The 16,667-nt window shown below is 37.3% G+C and overlaps 1 protein-coding gene across 2 annotated transcripts in view; it reads right to left on the bottom strand.

The window, feature by feature from the left end:
* Positions 1–327: 327 nt before the first annotated feature.
* The window catches only part of COPS4 (COP9 signalosome subunit 4), a 38,691-nt gene continuing 22,351 nt past the window's right edge, over positions 328–16,667 (bottom strand). The window contains exons 7-10 of one of the 2 annotated variants that reach the window (XM_019963022.2): positions 12,697–12,867; positions 8,749–8,864; positions 7,018–7,102; positions 328–851 (exon numbers count right to left, since the gene is read on the bottom strand). In XM_019963022.2, the coding sequence (XP_019818581.1) occupies positions 718–851; positions 7,018–7,102; positions 8,749–8,864; positions 12,697–12,867 (506 nt within the window). In that variant the 3' untranslated portion in view covers positions 328–717. The remainder of the gene's footprint in view (positions 852–7,017; positions 7,103–8,748; positions 8,865–12,696; positions 12,868–16,667) is intronic. The other variant, XM_019963023.2, reaches the window with a different exon arrangement.

Here is a 16,667-nt window from a genome sequence, read left to right as displayed (position 1 = left end):
TGGAGTGACTACTTGAGCTCCTTACATGTTTGAGTTGAAACTGGTAGTTGCCTACAGACTCTTTTTTAAAAGTCCTTCCCCATTTTCTATATGAACGGAGGCTGGAATGATTCTGAGGAGTCTTTGCTGACCCTTCTCTGCTAAATAAAAAATTCTCCACTGTGTGCTCTCAGACTTGGTACAAGTATTTCATATGCTGACTCTTGGCTCTGTGACTGTGAATACCTAGGGAAGAGGCTTTTTGGCTTATCTTTTCATTTCTTGCATATGGGATAAATAATTGTCTGCTTAAGTGAAAGGGAAAAGGAACAAAACACTATTCACTAATTAAAAACAAAAGTACTACTTTTATTTGGCTCACTTCTCCATTTATTAGAATAACCACATGTGGAGAGGCACAAAGCACTTATTTTTACATGACTACAAAGTTATCACAAATCCCAAACTTCTTAGCCACAGATATTTCACTTACTCTGTTTAAAGAAAAAGCTTTCAAAACGTCTGAGTTAGCTTGATACACAGAGACCCTGAATAAATGGGAACTACATATTTTTAAATGCTTGTACTTCCTGCTCTAATAATGTCTTCTTTAAATAGAATCCAGCATAAAAGGGATTGAAATATGTAAGGTCATGATGCAAATGTTTTTGAGAGATAGTGAAATGAATCCGTACAACGTGGAAAAAGATGTAGTGTGCACAGACGGTCTGCAAGGAGTCACTGAGCCATCTGGGCTTCCATGGCTTGTGCTGTCCATTCTGGTGCTGTCTGACTAATTTTCTCCAAAAGGTTATTCACTTGGAAACAGAGTGACTGGATCTGTTTGTCCCATGTTGGCAGGGCTTCTCGTGCTAAAGAAAAAAGGAATAATGTACAAAGCTGAGGTTACTCCTTTGCAACCATAGTGAATGTGAGTTAGAAGACAAAATACACAAACACTGATTTTTAAAAGTTTACTTCAAAACTCTTGGCTGATAAAATTAAACTAATTAAGCAACAGTCAAGAAAAGTACTCCAATCACTGGCACAGAATACAAAACAAAAGAAGACAAAAATACACAAAATAAAACCAACCAAACCACCTCAGCCACAACAGTAAGATGACTTCACTGAAGTTAAAGCACCTCACTCAGTTTATACCTTAAGATCCACTGGAGAAGGGATAGGCTACCCACTCCAGTATTCTTGGGCTTCCCTTGTGGCTCAGTTGGTAAAAAATCTGCCTGCAATGCAGGAGACCTGGGTTTGATCCCTGGAGTGGGAAGATCCCTGGAGAAGGGAAAGGCTACCCACTCCAGTATTCTGGCCTAGAGAATTCCATGGACTGTATAGTCTGTGGGGTCACAAAGAGTCGGACAGGACTGAGTGACTTTCTTTCTTTCACTTTATACCTTCATAAGACACTGCCACCTACTGGGGAAAGTAAGTCTATTTATCTACTCCACGCTGTCTCTGCTGCTGCTAAGTCACTTCAGTCATGTCTGAGTCTGTGTGACCCCATAGAGGGCAGCCCACCAGGCTCCCTGGTCCCTGGGATTCTACTGGACTCTAAACAATATTTTAATATTTAAACTCCAAACAAAAAACTTCATGATCTAGCACGCTTTTCTCTGCACGGCAATCTGCAGTTAGAAATGAAAAACTAGGGAGCAAGCTCCATCCAAAACAGCACCAACATTTACACATTTGGGCACAGAATTAATGAAGGGAAAAAAAACTATAAAATCTGAATAAAGGACATAAAATAACTTGAGCAGATACAAATCACATTTCCAGCTGGAAAGATGTAATATCTTAAAAATATCAGTCCTTTTCTATTAATACATAAATTTAAAGAAATTTCCAAGACAATCCCCCCTTTCTCTGTTTTGCTTCCTGAACAACATAAAATTACTAAAGTTAATATGGAAAAACTGATGTTTGAGAATAGCCAAAATAATTTTGAAAATTGAAAACAGGGGCAGGATTATAGTATATCTACACAACTAAGTATTATTCAGCCTTAAAAAGGAATGAAGTACTGACTACATGTTATAACATGAGTGAAACTTGAAAATACTACGTCATGTGAAAGAAGCTAAAAGGTCACATATTGTATGGTTTCATTTGTATCAAATATGCAGAACAGGTAAATGCATAGAGACAACAGAAATGAGCTGCTAAGGGGCTGGAGAGAGAGAGGTATGAGGAGCAAGTGCTTAAGGGGCATGGGGCTTCTTTTTGAGAAGATAAAACTGTTCTGGAATCAGGCAGAGATGTTGGTTGTACAACACTGTAAACATACTAAATGATACTGAATGATTAATCTCACATATGTGAATCTCAACTCAATCAAAAAATAGTAGTGGAGGGATAGGGTCTGCTCTATCAACAGTAAAACCTATTATAAATTTATTACCTAATATTGTTACAGATCCACGGAACTGAAAAGAGTATAGAAAGAGATCCAAACTAATTTGTGAAACCTGGGTGCGTGCCAAGTCACTTCAGTCATGTCCGACTCTTTGCAACCCTGAGGACTGTAGCCCACCAGGCTCCTCTGCCCATGGGATTCTCCGGGCAATAATACTGGAGCAGGTTGCCTTGTCCTACTCCACGGGATCTTCCCGACCCAGGGATCAAACCCGTGTCTCTTACATTTCCTGCACTGGCAGTCGAGTTCTTTACAACTAGCATCACGCGAAACCTAATACACTCCAAAGATCAGAAAGGATGTTTTATTTAATAAATGATACTCACATAATTGGCAGTCTATCTTTAAAAAAAAAAACAGCTAGACCATGACTTAAAATTATACACAAAAATGAACTACAGACTGAATTTGTAAATATAAAACAACAAATAAAACATTAAAGAAACTTTAAATATTAATTTAACCCCAAAGTGAAGGAGACTTTCTTACTCAATACAAAAAGCACAAAAGTCATAAAATTAAAAATGGACATATTTGGCTGTAAAAAAAGCTTTTACATGTGTCTGGGGTTAGGGTTTATGGTACACATTGCCTAATAGAAAGAAACACAACTAACAGAATGAGAAAAGTATCTGTAACATTGATACAGGAAAGGTATGGAAAAGAAAGGAAGGAAATGTGTAAGAAAAATAACATCAATTCACAGATGAGAAAATGCTAATGATCAATACATGGAAAGATTTAAACATCACCAGTGCCAAGGAAATGTACAGTAAGACAATAATGTGGTATTTCCCCCCAACAACTGGCAAAAGATAAAAAGAAAAAGAATATCCAATAGTTAAAGATTCATTCTCTCATGTTGGTGGAAGTGTAAATGGCTACAGCTTTCTGAAAAACAAACTGGTAGTAGCTATTAATCAAAATACATACATCCTCTGAAGCATCAAAGTATGTAACTTCTGAGACTTCGTTCTAGAGAACTAAGTGTCCCAGGATTTAAAGATTTGCACAAGGAAAGCACCCGAATGTCTATCAACAGGTGAATAGTTGAACTCCATGAAATAACTACACAACTATTAAAACAAATAAATTAGATTTTGTATCTAGTGACTTGAAATATGTTCATGGTATATTAACTTAAAAAAAAAAAACACCACTTTGTAGAATACTATGTACTTTAAGGTAGGACACCATTTTTTAAAGTCCCTACCTTTTTTTACTTATCTATATAAGCATGTAGAAAGACAGACAAGATTTCAGACTGATACTAGTTGTGCCAGACAGGTGGGGTTAGAGGAATGCAAGAGAAAGTGAAAAGATATTACAGACTCTTCCTTTAGTCATTGGTGTAACATTTACTTCTTAATAAGAACAGACTTACCACTGTAATTTTTTTAATCTAAGAAAATTAGAAAGGAAAATATTCCATATTCTATCAAGTTGGCAGACATTAATTTAAATTGTTCTTTTACTTGGTTACCCCTCTGCTATACTATTCATCATATACTGTATTTGTTAATTTAATAATTATTTATTTCCCACTTACAATAGGCAGGGCACTGGAAAAGATGTTGGACATACCATGGAGAATAAGAAACACTTAATATTGATCACTAGGAAGCTGAGCTTGGTAACAGAAACAGGCATTTAGACAAAGAGCTACAGAAATGGAAATAATTATAATTAATGCTAGCAAGAAATTCAGGGTGACAAGAACATATAACTTAGAGCTATTCCTAATCTGAGGAGTCAGGAAAATCATTATTGATTAATGCTGTTGAAACTAAGACACGGGGACAAACAGAAGATGACTGGAGAGGCTGGCTGTGGAGGGATGGCTATTCTGCAATGTCTGATGTGGGAAGGAACTTACAATGATGGAGAAAACAAAAAGACCTGTGGGCTGGACTGGAAAGAGAAATTCATAAAGGGTCACGCACGATCTTTTGGAGACTTTGCAGAATTTTACTCTACAAGCAATGGGGAAAGCATTCAACCAGCATGTAATGGAATAGAGTAACACTGAATCATTTGGTGTTTATTTCTTTTTTCTGCCTGTTTGCATTTTTCAAAGATCACAATCACTCTGGCTATAGCAGGGCAATGGGACTAGAAAGGAGTAATTGCAGACATGAGAAAAAAGTTAAGAGGCTATTTCTTAAGCCCAAAAGAGGGTATAGGAGCTTAGAATAGAGTGGTGACAGGAACAAATGAAGAAAAGTATGTGGATTCTAGATACACATAAGACAGAAAGTTGAAAGGATTCTGGGCAGCAAAGAAAAGAAGGGGTAAGGATAAGGGTGCTGGAGAAAGTGAACACTCTAGTTCTGGAGAGCTGGGTGGTTGTTCTGAGAGGCAGGCAGGGAGGGGAAACGGCAAATGTGGTTTTGGATATGTTCCTTCTGAGATGCCCACGAAGCAGTCAAGTTGGAAACACCTACTTGTCAATTAGAGCTGCTGAGTCTGAGACTCAGAAGAGAGACTTACACTAGAAATCTAAGTATTGTCTGCATAGAGATGGATCAATAGGAGTAGATGTACCACGTTACTAGGGTAACTCAGCAGAGCGAGGAGAAAAAGGCCGAGGAGTAAGTCCTAAGCAGCCCCAATATTTAACTGTAAAGCAGTACAGAGTCTACAGAGATGGCTGGGAGGAATACCTGGAGAAAAAGGAGGAGAAGCAGGAGAACATGGTGAAGGAGATGGACAGAAGTCAAAGGGGTGGGGGGCAATCAAAAAGGAGTAAGTGGTCAACCCTATTCGACATGATGTAAAGCCAAGATGAAGCCTGAAAGATATAAGGATTTTTACTAAAATGGAAGAGACCCGAGTATGTTTAAATATTGATAGAAAGAAGCCAACAAAGGTGGGGGGGGGGGGTGGGGAGGATGAAAATGGACAAAATAATTGCTAAGCTCAAGTTCTTTAAAAAGATTTCTGTTGGGGGTAAGGAGTGGCAGAGTTCAGAGAAGGGATCTCAAGTGGAAGAACTAGAAAGAGAGATGGAATCCATCTCCAGTATAACATGAAAGAAGAAAAAGACAAAATTCACTCTATATTTAACATTCAGGAGTTTATAAATCTGATAAAGTTAAGATAATTTCATATGAATAGCTTTTTTTCTTCTCCCTATGAATAGGAAACGCAGTTTTTTCCTGAGTGAAGGAGGACAAAAGTCAGAGATTTAGGAAACTGAAATCTGAAACAGTCACTGCAGAGGAGGGAAAAAGAGTGGACTAGAGAAATGTATGAAGAATCCCAGGCAGTGTTGAGAACCCTGGATCCTGGATCTGCAGCGGTATCAATCAATCTGGGACTCTAGACTCTTCTCCAGCAACCCTAGTTCAGCTACTCAAGGACAGGCCTGGAAAAGCTGAAGGATGGGGTCATTCAAGGTGAAGACCTGCTGGACAGCAGGAACAAAGTTAGCAGGCAAGTGGTCTGGGGCCTCTGAGAAAGAGTAACTGAAATGATGAACCATGAACTCTAAGCTGGGTAAGAAGAACGGCAAAACTTTAAAAAGGGAGACGTCCCTGAAGGTTCTGTGGTAAGACTCTGTACTCCCAATGCAGGGGACCTGGGTTCAATCCCTGGTCAGGGAACTAGATCCCACATGCCATAACTAAAGAGTTCATATGCTACAACTTAAAAAAAGAAAAAAAAAAAGATCCTGCATGCCACAACGAGGCACAGCCAATATATAAACAACTGAGACCTGGCACAGCCAAATATAAACAACTTTTTAAAATAATAAATTAAAAGAATTTTAAAGGGCTAGGATGACGGGAGGAAAGTGAAAGTCACAGATGGAAGGCTCCAGCGCAGTCAAGGAAGAGGTAAAGCAGACGTACCTGAGAAAGACCACTAAAAAGGCTGGGGAAAGGCCATGGCCAGAGGTGGGTATTTCAAGTTACAACTGTCCAAGCAGAATGGTTCTGGTGCAGTAAGGTCCAGGGCACAAATGAGGTGGGAAGACGGGCTGCGGAGGTTTTAAGACAAACGAGAAAGTCGCGAGATCTACTTATCTGTCTGCCTCCATCAGTTTAGTGAGCTGTTGATAGGAAATGCAACTGTCCTTTCTACACGCCCGTTACATGGTATGTAGTCAATAAATCTTTGGTGAGTAAATGAATGAATATAACAATTCCAGTTTCAATTTTTCCTCCTTGCGTTTGGACTGCAAGGAGACCAAACTAGTCAATCCTAAAGGAAAGCTCCAATACTTTGGCCACCTGATGCGAAGAACTGACTCACAGGAAAAGTCCCTGATGCTGGGAAAGATTGAAGGCAGGAAAAGGGGATGATAGAGGATGAGATGGTTGGATGGCATCACCAACTCGATGGACATGAGTGTGAGCAAGCTCCTGCTGATGGTGAAGGATGGGAAACCTGGCATGCTGCAGTCCATGGGGTCACAAAGAGTCGGACCCGACTGAGTGACTGAACAACAACAACAACAATTTCTCTGGGAAATAAGTTCACTCCAGTAGTAAGATTCTGGGTCAAAGGATAATGCTCGGCAATTGCTCACTCAGCATGTTTTAATCACAAATACACAACACTGTCATTTCATCATGCTATAACCAAGCAAAACTTCTTACTTTCAAAATGAACTATTCCATCAATCTGATCAATAAATCCATTCATACGTCCTTCTGTGATCATTTGTGATGCTATCTTTTCTGCCTGTTTAAAACAAAAAAAAACTCTTAGACATTTTAATTATCATATTGAGTTATTCACACATGCTCATCAACAGAACTGAAAGCTTTTGGGTTAGCTGACCATCACTAAGCCTTATGTATGCGTTCATCTGCCGTTCGTTACAAGAACAAATCTTGTAAATCTGCCTATTTAATCCCCCAATTCTTTCTGGGTACAATCCATTATTTTACGCTAACTGGGATCTGTTTCTCTTGTAAGATTTTGAACAAGCACCTAGCCCTCTTAGCAATTTTTCTCTCTGCTCAAAATCAAACTCACAATTTTTCTTCTCTCTGGGATCCACACCTCAAAAAAATCCTTAGCTTTTCTTATTCTATTTCATTTCAGTTTTCACATTATTACCCCCAAAACTATTTAAGACAGTAGTTTTTTTGAAGGAAAAACTGAAAGTAGGAAGTGTTCAAATTTAACAGGGAAATGAAAGGACTTAAAAAACAATTAAAGGGGAGCAGAAGGTCCTCTAATTCCTAAAGACATACTTCATGTTTACTGTCTGTTAAGAAAACTGGGTTGTGACCGTCTTTATAGTAATTCTGATCATGTTCATAATCAACCCTAATTCACTCCTGAACGGACTGTGACTAGCATTTACTGCTAAAAATATATTCACTTCCCTTAGTCTCAGCAAGGAGTCATACCTCAAAGCCTAAGAAGAAAGCATCTATTAATGGTAACTAAAGGCCTGGTTCCAAAATGGTTCCACTGCCTTTACTGTGTATTAAATGCATACATGTAAAGGAACTGTGTTAGTAAAATTTTAATTTAGTATTTTCTAACAGATTAAAGGGGATGTGACCATAACTGCATGACTTTAAGGTCTACAAGTTAGTAAAAGTAAGGTTGATTGCTTGTTTTTGTTATTTAAAATTAAGAGAATGTTTTCTAGATGACACTGGAAATACCCTCTAAATAACACCGACACTTGTCCAGAATTTATACATAGCCAACCAAACTTTATCATGACTAAGAATGAAGTCAACTCCCTAATAATGCAGCCAACTTCTTAAGTTAAATCAACCACAGAGGTTACAACAGAATAGCTTATAGTATTACCATAGTCATTAAAGAGCAGGAAAAAGAATTGAGGCAAACGTTAGTTAAAAATCAGAAACCGCTCTGAAGTGGATTTGAACAGATATGAAACAAAGATATTCTTACAAAATGGGAATCATAACCTGGAACCCCTTTAAGATTTCCATTCTAGGTCACTTTACCATGAATTACAACTTAAAAAAAATCCAAAACCAAAGATAATTAATTCCATTATAGTACTATTTTAACACTCAGATAATTTACTTGCATTTATCTGAGGCTTTTTATGTATATTTTTATTGCATACATACAATGCATACAATATTTACCGATTATAGTCCTCCCTCAATATCAGTCCTGGGGGATTGGTTCCATGAGGGCCCTGTCTACCAAAATCCACAGAGGCTCCAGACCCTTACATAAAATGGAGTAGTACAATGAATACAGCTGGCCCCCTCCATATCCACAAATTTTTCATCCACAGTTATTAAGGTCCAACTGTATGTATTTTATTTTCTCTTTATATCAATGATTTAGTCTAACTTCCTTTTTATGTATTGGAAATAAGAAAATACCTTAGCTGCAGGAATCTCTAAAAGGGCTCCAAGTTCTTCAAAGGTAATATTATTATATAATTTGCTTGCAGACAATAAATTGTGTTCAATAACAGCTCTGTCCAAGATGCTAGAACCTTAAATATAAATAAGAAAGTTATAATTTTGAAACTAGGTTTACACTCTTAAAAGACGCATCTTTTTTAAAAAAAATTTTTCCAGACATGTAATAATTCATAATCATTGTCTTTATTCTTATCAACATTTTAAAAGCAACCAAGATGCACTAATTGGTACATTTGGAATCATACAATTAAATAAAAATAACATTTAGAAGATGACTGGCAAGTAGTTACTTATTAGCTGAACAGATTTAGTCCTCTGGATTTGGGGTTTCTGGATTTCTGGATTTGCTTCCTTGGACTAGTTAGCAGCTTCATTGCCTTCTCTTCTCTTGCTATAAGCACAAATTTGATCAGCAAGCAGCAGCAAAACATGATCAGCAAGCAGCAGCAAAACAATCATACAACCTGTGCTGTAAGGTTGATAAGTCAAAACATACAGAGCAATGGGACTGTCTCTATTCCTCTGGGCACTGCACAAGCACTGTACTGAGGCAAATGTGAGAAATGTTTGGAAGCCAAGATCCCCTCGTGAGATATCAGGCATAGGATCTTCCTCTAAGAAGGATAAAACGGCCTGACAGAGTTCTGGACCTAAGGCCCCATTCTCAAAGTGTTAGACTGCTGGGCTCACCTGATTCTTTTTTTCCCTTTTATTGAGATATAATTAACATGTAACACTGTATTCATTTAAAGTGTATAACACAGTGAGTTGATATATGTACATAATGTGAAATGATCATCACCAGTTTAGTTAACTAGTGTCATCACCTCACAGTTACAATTTTTTTCTTGTGATGAGGACTTTTAAGATCTACTCTTAGCCACTTTCCAATATAAAGACCTAAATAAATAGGAAAATATGGAAGATTTAATATTGTTAATTCCCCAAATTGATCTACCGGCTCAGTGCGGTCCCTAACAAAATCCCAGCTGGCTTCTTCACAGAAATTGACAAACTCATCTTAAAATTCACATGGAAATTCAAAGGACCCAGAGGAGCCAAAACAATGTTGAAAAAGAACAAAGCTGGAAGGCTCAAAATTTCTGATTTTCTGATTTCAAATTTTCTGATTTTACTACTGAGACACAGTAATCAAGACTGGGGAATTCTGGTGTGAGGACAGACATAAGAATAAGGGAACGGAATTTAGAGTCCAGAAATAAACTCACATTTACAGTCAATTGATTGCCAACAAAGATGCCAAGGTAATTCAGTGGGGAAATAAGAGTCCAGCAAATGGTGCTAGGACAACTGAATATTCACATGCAAAGTAAAGTTGGACCCCTACTTCACACCACATACAAAAATTAATTTAACATTAATCAAAGACCTAAAGGTAAGTGCTGCAATTATAGAAGAAAACAGAGCAACTTTTTATGACCCTGGATTAGGCAACAGCCTTTTAGATACAACACTTAAAGCATAAGCAACAAAAGAAAAAAACATAAATTGGATTTCTTAAAAATTAATAACTTTTGGGTTTCAAAAGATACCATCAACAGTGAAGAAACAACACATACAATGGGAGAAGATACTTATCTGGCAATGATAACATCTAGAATATATAAGAATTCACACAATTTAATAATAAAAAAAACAAATAACCCAATTTAAAAGTGGCCAATAAGCATATGAAAAGGTGTTCAACATCATTAAGCCCTCAGGGAAATGCAAGTCAAAACCATAACAAGATACCACACTTCATACCCACTAGGATGACTAGTGGGTAGGAAGACAATCAAAAAGACAGATAATAACAACTGTGGGAGAAAACATGGAGAAGATGGAACCCGCACACACAGGAATGTAAACTGGAGGAAAACAGTCTGGCAGCTCCTCAAAAGACTAAACATAGTTACCATGCTGCTGTTGCTATTCAGCTGCCCAGTCATGTCGAGCTCTTTGTGAGCCCATGGACTGCAGCACACCTCTTTATCAGTTGATGGACATTTAGGTTGTTTTTGCTATTAATAAGGCTGTTGTGAACATTCATGTAAAAGTTTTTGTACAGACATTAGCTACCATATGACCCAGTAATTCCACTGCTAGATATATATCCAAGAGAATTAAAAATTTTAAAAATTAAAAACCTATGTCCATATAAAAACTTTTACATGAATGTTCACAACAGTATCTGAATGTCCATCAACTGATGAAATAAAATGAGGTAACACAATGTTACTTGGCAATAAAAGTGAATGAAGTACTGATACACACTACAACGCAGATGAACCTTGGAAACATCAAGCTAAGTGAAAGAAGCCAGTCACAAGAGATCACATCTTGTATGATTCCATTTATATGAAATGATCAGAACAGGCAAATCTACAGGGCAGAAAATAGCTTAGCAGTAACACTGCAAAACCCTGGGAATATACCAAAACCACCGAATTGTAATAATAACAACAACACTATGTCTCAAGATTGCTAGCCTAGGCGTTGTAATGACAATAAACAAAGATGGCCACGAAAAATAAATAAAGTAACAAAGGCTAAAATGGAAGAAGAAGACAAAATGCCTGTCCTATATACACAGTCTCCTGTGAGAAATTTGAAAATCATTTGCATTCTCAGAGATCCTAGTTAGAATCCCTCATTTTAGAAGAGTAATCTAATTTTATTTTTTCTTTCTTTGGCCAGAAAGCACAAAGTCAAATCTGAAGTTTAATTATATCAGTTCTAGAAACTTTTTATTTATTTAGCTTTTATCAGGTAACTTCCTGCAAAAGAATTTATTAAAGTTACTCAGAATACACAGGAGACAAGAAAACTTGAAATTAAAAAAGAGAAGAATAGCAATGGTCAAAACATACCCATTACAGGTGGGCTACAAGTTTAATTTTTTAAACTTTCTAGCAGCCTATCAAATTAAGAAAATCAATCAGTTTATCAACTCACATTACTTAAATCAAGTGCTTGGAGAATCACAACTAATCCTAAGACCGAAATGGAATTTTTCTCACTATCTTCATAAAGAATATCCTATAGAATAAATTATCTCCTTTAGACAGATAATTATTTGTTTCTTAATGTACAATTAAATAAAAGAAATTCAATAGGTCAATATAATTGCTTCAGTAAATCTGGGAACTAGGGCAGTGACTGGTGAGGTATATATATATACCTTTTTGCCAAATCTTACATAAATAATTGTATACAGCTAGATTCTCTTCAATATGGGATGACAGTGAATCCAAGGCAATGAGTTTGACAAATCTGCATGTCTGTCTTAACCTTTTCCATATTTCTAGTGGTCTACATCTATATTTTTAGTCATGTGTGATACTGTTGTAAGCTACCTTAAAATCTCTATAGATAAACATACTTAAAATTACTGATGTATGAACAAGCATCTATTAAAAATTCTTTCCCAGCAAAGACAGTCTGACTTAAGCAAATAGTAGGAAACACAACACCAAGTTCTATTCTTATTGGAAACACTTACCCCTTAATAAGCTTGCGCAAGCTACTGTGCCAAATTTTGCTCTATCTAAAATAGGACTGGGTAATTATGCTCTGCTACAAACTGATGTTTAAAATTCATTAAGGTACTTACCAAATGGTTTGAGTTTAAAAAAAATCGGGTGCTATAAGCCTAGCCTATAATTCTTCTGCCTTTTCAGTTTCCAAAAAAATATTCCAAAAAATGCTTTCCAGTAGGTCTACCCTTATATTCCAAACTCATATCCATGTATGATATTCATCTTCAGTCAATATTCATTTTTTATCAAGTACTAGACAAAAATATTACAGAAAGATATCAAGACTCTTCAAATTTAACATATGTTCCACTAGTGTGACCTGAATATTCACTACCACATACTTATAAGAAGCAGTCATTACCATCAGCTGTAGTTGCTTTCTGGTGAGGCATCAGCATGGCAGCAAATTCTTGAAGTTGGTTTCCTCTGATGATCCTGTCTAGGTACATTTTCTCTAGGATTCCATAAGCAGCAAGCTGTTGGCACCTTTCGTCCTTAAAAAGAGTAGCTAGCATCCGAGAACGCTGCTGTCCTAAGGCAAACAAGCAAGCATCAGACATTCTCACTCTTCTTTCAATGAAAAACAATCTTTCTTAGGACCCCATTTTGCCTACTAAAATATACAGCTGATCCTCATTATTTGTAGTAGCTATGTCCTATAAAGTCGCTGCCAACACTGAATTAGTGAATACCCAACTGCTGCTCCTAGGGCTGACACAGGATTAGGTTCCTCTGAGCCCCTGGTCACAGCATTTTTCTCAACTGGTCAACATGTAATCTTGTCTTGTGTGTTTGTTTAAAGGCACTTTAATTTATGGCTTACACTATAACTCATGTGAAAGAACTTATCTAACTTACCACACGTATATTCTCCATAAGACACATCACAGACTTCCCACACTTGAGAACACAAGATAATACTATGACACTATGCTTAGGGACCATTTAAAAACAGCAAAACCATCAACAAATGCATGAAAATGTGAAGAGTATCAAATAGACCACAAAAAAGGACATTTGTTTATAGAAGGAGAGCTGAAACAATGTAGAACATCACCTTGTTTGACACCAGCTGGAAACAATTTAAGTAGAAGGGCTCAAATTTTTTGCTGCTCTGCACATGTCTACAAATGACTGTAAAAGCACCTCAAGTATTGATTTGGGAGGGGGTGACAAATTTTAGCAAGTAGGTAGATTCACCTACATGGAATCTGGGAATAATAAGGATCAACTCTATATTCATCTGTGAAGACTATGATACACAATCATTCTCTCAGTAGCCATCAGGGACTGGTTCCAAGACTCCCTCATAAATACCAAAACTTGCCAATGCAAAAGTCACTTAAGTAAAATAATGTTCTATTTGCACCACCTTCATACATCCTCCCTTATATTTCAGATCATCTCCAGATTATGTATAATACAATGTACAATGTACATTGTAATGTAATGTAATACAATGTAAATAAAATGTAAATGCTATGTAAATAGTTCTGGCTGGCACCAGCAAATTCAAGTTTTGCTTTTGGAACTTCCTAAAAATTTTTTCCCCAAATATTTTTAATCCATGGGTGGTTGAATCTGCAGATGCAGAACCCATGGATATGGAGAACCAATCATATGCCAAAATGTTACAAATGGTTCAAATTATAGCTAATTGCTATTTTCTTCTTCTTGCTTACTTATATTTCTGTAACAAACATGCATCCTTCTGGTTATAATAAAAAATTGATGAAAGATGAACAAACATTTCTCAGATGGAAAACTTGATTTTCATAGTCTCAATTTACACCTTGAGTACCTTTAAGTGGTGGAAAATCACATGATAACTGATGACATTAAAAAGTGAACTAATGGAAATAAAACTATGAACAGACTTTTTCTTTTTAAATTTATTTTTAGCTCTATATACTGAAAGAGCCTAATGACAATGACATCTAGCATCAGTGAGCATACCTAGTACCCTGATCTTGCTAACCTCATTAAGAAGAACTGCTGCTGCTGCTAAGTCACTTCAGTCGTGTCTGACTCTATGCAACCCCATAGACGGCAGCCCACCAGGCTCCCCTGTCCCTGGGATTCTCCAGGCAAGAACACTGGAGTGGGTTGCCATTTCCTTCTCCAATGCATGAAAGTGAAAAGTGAAAGTGAAGTCGCTCAGTCATGCCCGACCCTTAGCGACCCCATGGACTGCAGCCTACCAGGCTCCTCCGTCCATGGGATTTTCCAGGCAAGAGTACTGGAGTGGGGTGCCGCTGCCTTCTCCTAAGAGGAACTAGAAATCCTTAAAAAATAGCTGATTTCACGTCTGGGGCAGGGGAAATACAAAAGGAGCCTAAGGCATCTTTTTATACTACATATCGGGCTAGTACTCAAAGACTAACAGGGGGGCCATGTCAAAAAGACATAATTTGGTCACATTTGGGACAACTCGACCATCAAAAAGAATCACAACTATAATTTACTGTAACACAAATAAAATTTAAAAATTGAGTCAAATATATAAGAATATTCATAGCAGTACTATTACTAATAGCCAATGACAAGTCAACAGGATAAACAATGTGGTATATTCACAGAATGTGATATCATACAACAATAAAAATGAAGAAAGTACCTGTAACAATGTGGATAAATTTCATAAAGTTGAGCAAAAGAAGAAAGAACAAGAGTATACGTACTACATGACTTCATTCATATAAATATAAGAAGCAGGCAAAACTAATTATATACTAATGACAGCTCTTAGGGGTTGGGGGTTAGGGACAGAGATTAGGAGAAAGCAGGACAGAGGCTTTCACGGTGCTGGAAATATTTTGTTTCTTTTTCTGAGCATTGACTCTATGATGGCTTTCATCTGTGACAATTCACTGAAGTGTACACTTTTGCTATGTACAGTTTTCTGTGTGTACATGTTTTCTGTACATACATGTTTCTGTATGTACAGTTTCCTATGTGTACATGTTTTCTGTACATACATGTTTCTACACTTTTGCTATGTACAGTTTTCTGTGTGTACATGTTTTCTGTACATACATGTTTCTGTATGTACAGTTTCCTATGTGTACATGTTTTCTGTACATACATGTTTCTGTGTGTACAGTTTTGTGTGCTTCTACATGCAGAAGAATAAGCAGAGAAAAAGTTCACAGTGATATTTGGGGAAAAAAAGGGCAAAGAATGAATAATTCACCATTTTTCATTTTCATTTTATATTATATGCAATGAGTGATCCAGCAAGGATTATTAACAGATATTAAATCATGGAAAGGAATTTGGAAAACAGAATTTTTGTGGTGTCAAAGCAGCACCCCATGAATTGCTTACAAAATACAAAGAGGACAATGTACCTTTACAATGGAGTTTCTACCTTAATTAAATGAACAAACTCAGCATCACTAACAGTGGGACAATGTAGCAGTATGTGCTGACATGATTCAATACAGCGAGTATATAGTATCATTATAAGGTATTCTTGCTAGAAAAAAATTTAACCTGAATCTAACATAACCTCTGGCTATAATTTCTATTTTATAAGGGATCTATGGGATTAAGGAATAAATTAACTATATATATCATAACTATATATATCATATCTCTCTCTCTCTCTCTCTCAAAGAGGGCTTCCCAGGTGGCACGGTGTAAAGAATCCACCAATGCAGGAGATGCAAGAGACACACGTTCAATCCCTAGGTGGGAAAGATCCCCAGGAGGAGGAAATGGCATTTCCCTCCAATATTCTTGCCTAGAAAATTCCATGGACAGAGGAACCTGGCGGGCTACAGTCCATGGGGTCGCAAAGAGTTGGACACAACTGTGCAACTAAGCATAGTACGTATCATATAGATCAAAAAATGTAGGATGAAGGATATTCTATGTAATAACTTCAAAGTCAGTATTTTTTTTTTTTTTTGGACAGGAACGTAAGATTCATCAGTGGGCAAGAGGAAGGAGGGGACAGCCCCCAGGCTCTCATAAGGGCAGGGCCCCTCATTTGTCCAGAGGGCCACCATCAGGGTTGTATATGTAATATGTGACCCCTCGCCATCCAGGATGAGCTGCTTTTCTGCCACCATGTTTTCAAGTTCATCTGCACTAAACTTAGTAAACGCTCAGTTCTTGGAGATGTAGATCTTCTGGCGGCCAAGGAACTTGAACGTGGCCCCACAGAGGGCCTCAATCACAGGCTCCTTGTTCTGCAGCTCAGTGGGGATGGACATTATGACTTGGCCAATGTGGACCCTGGCCAGTGTGCCCCAGGGCTTTCCAAGGGCACCACGCATACCTGTCTGGAGCTTAGACTGGGGATAGCATGCCAGTCATCAAAGTCCA

Source organism: Bos indicus, chromosome 6, assembly GCF_029378745.1.
Source record: "Bos indicus isolate NIAB-ARS_2022 breed Sahiwal x Tharparkar chromosome 6, NIAB-ARS_B.indTharparkar_mat_pri_1.0, whole genome shotgun sequence".
In the NCBI taxonomy this organism is placed as follows: domain Eukaryota; kingdom Metazoa; phylum Chordata; class Mammalia; order Artiodactyla; family Bovidae; genus Bos; species Bos indicus.
This window is presented reverse-complemented; position numbering and strand designations above follow the sequence as displayed.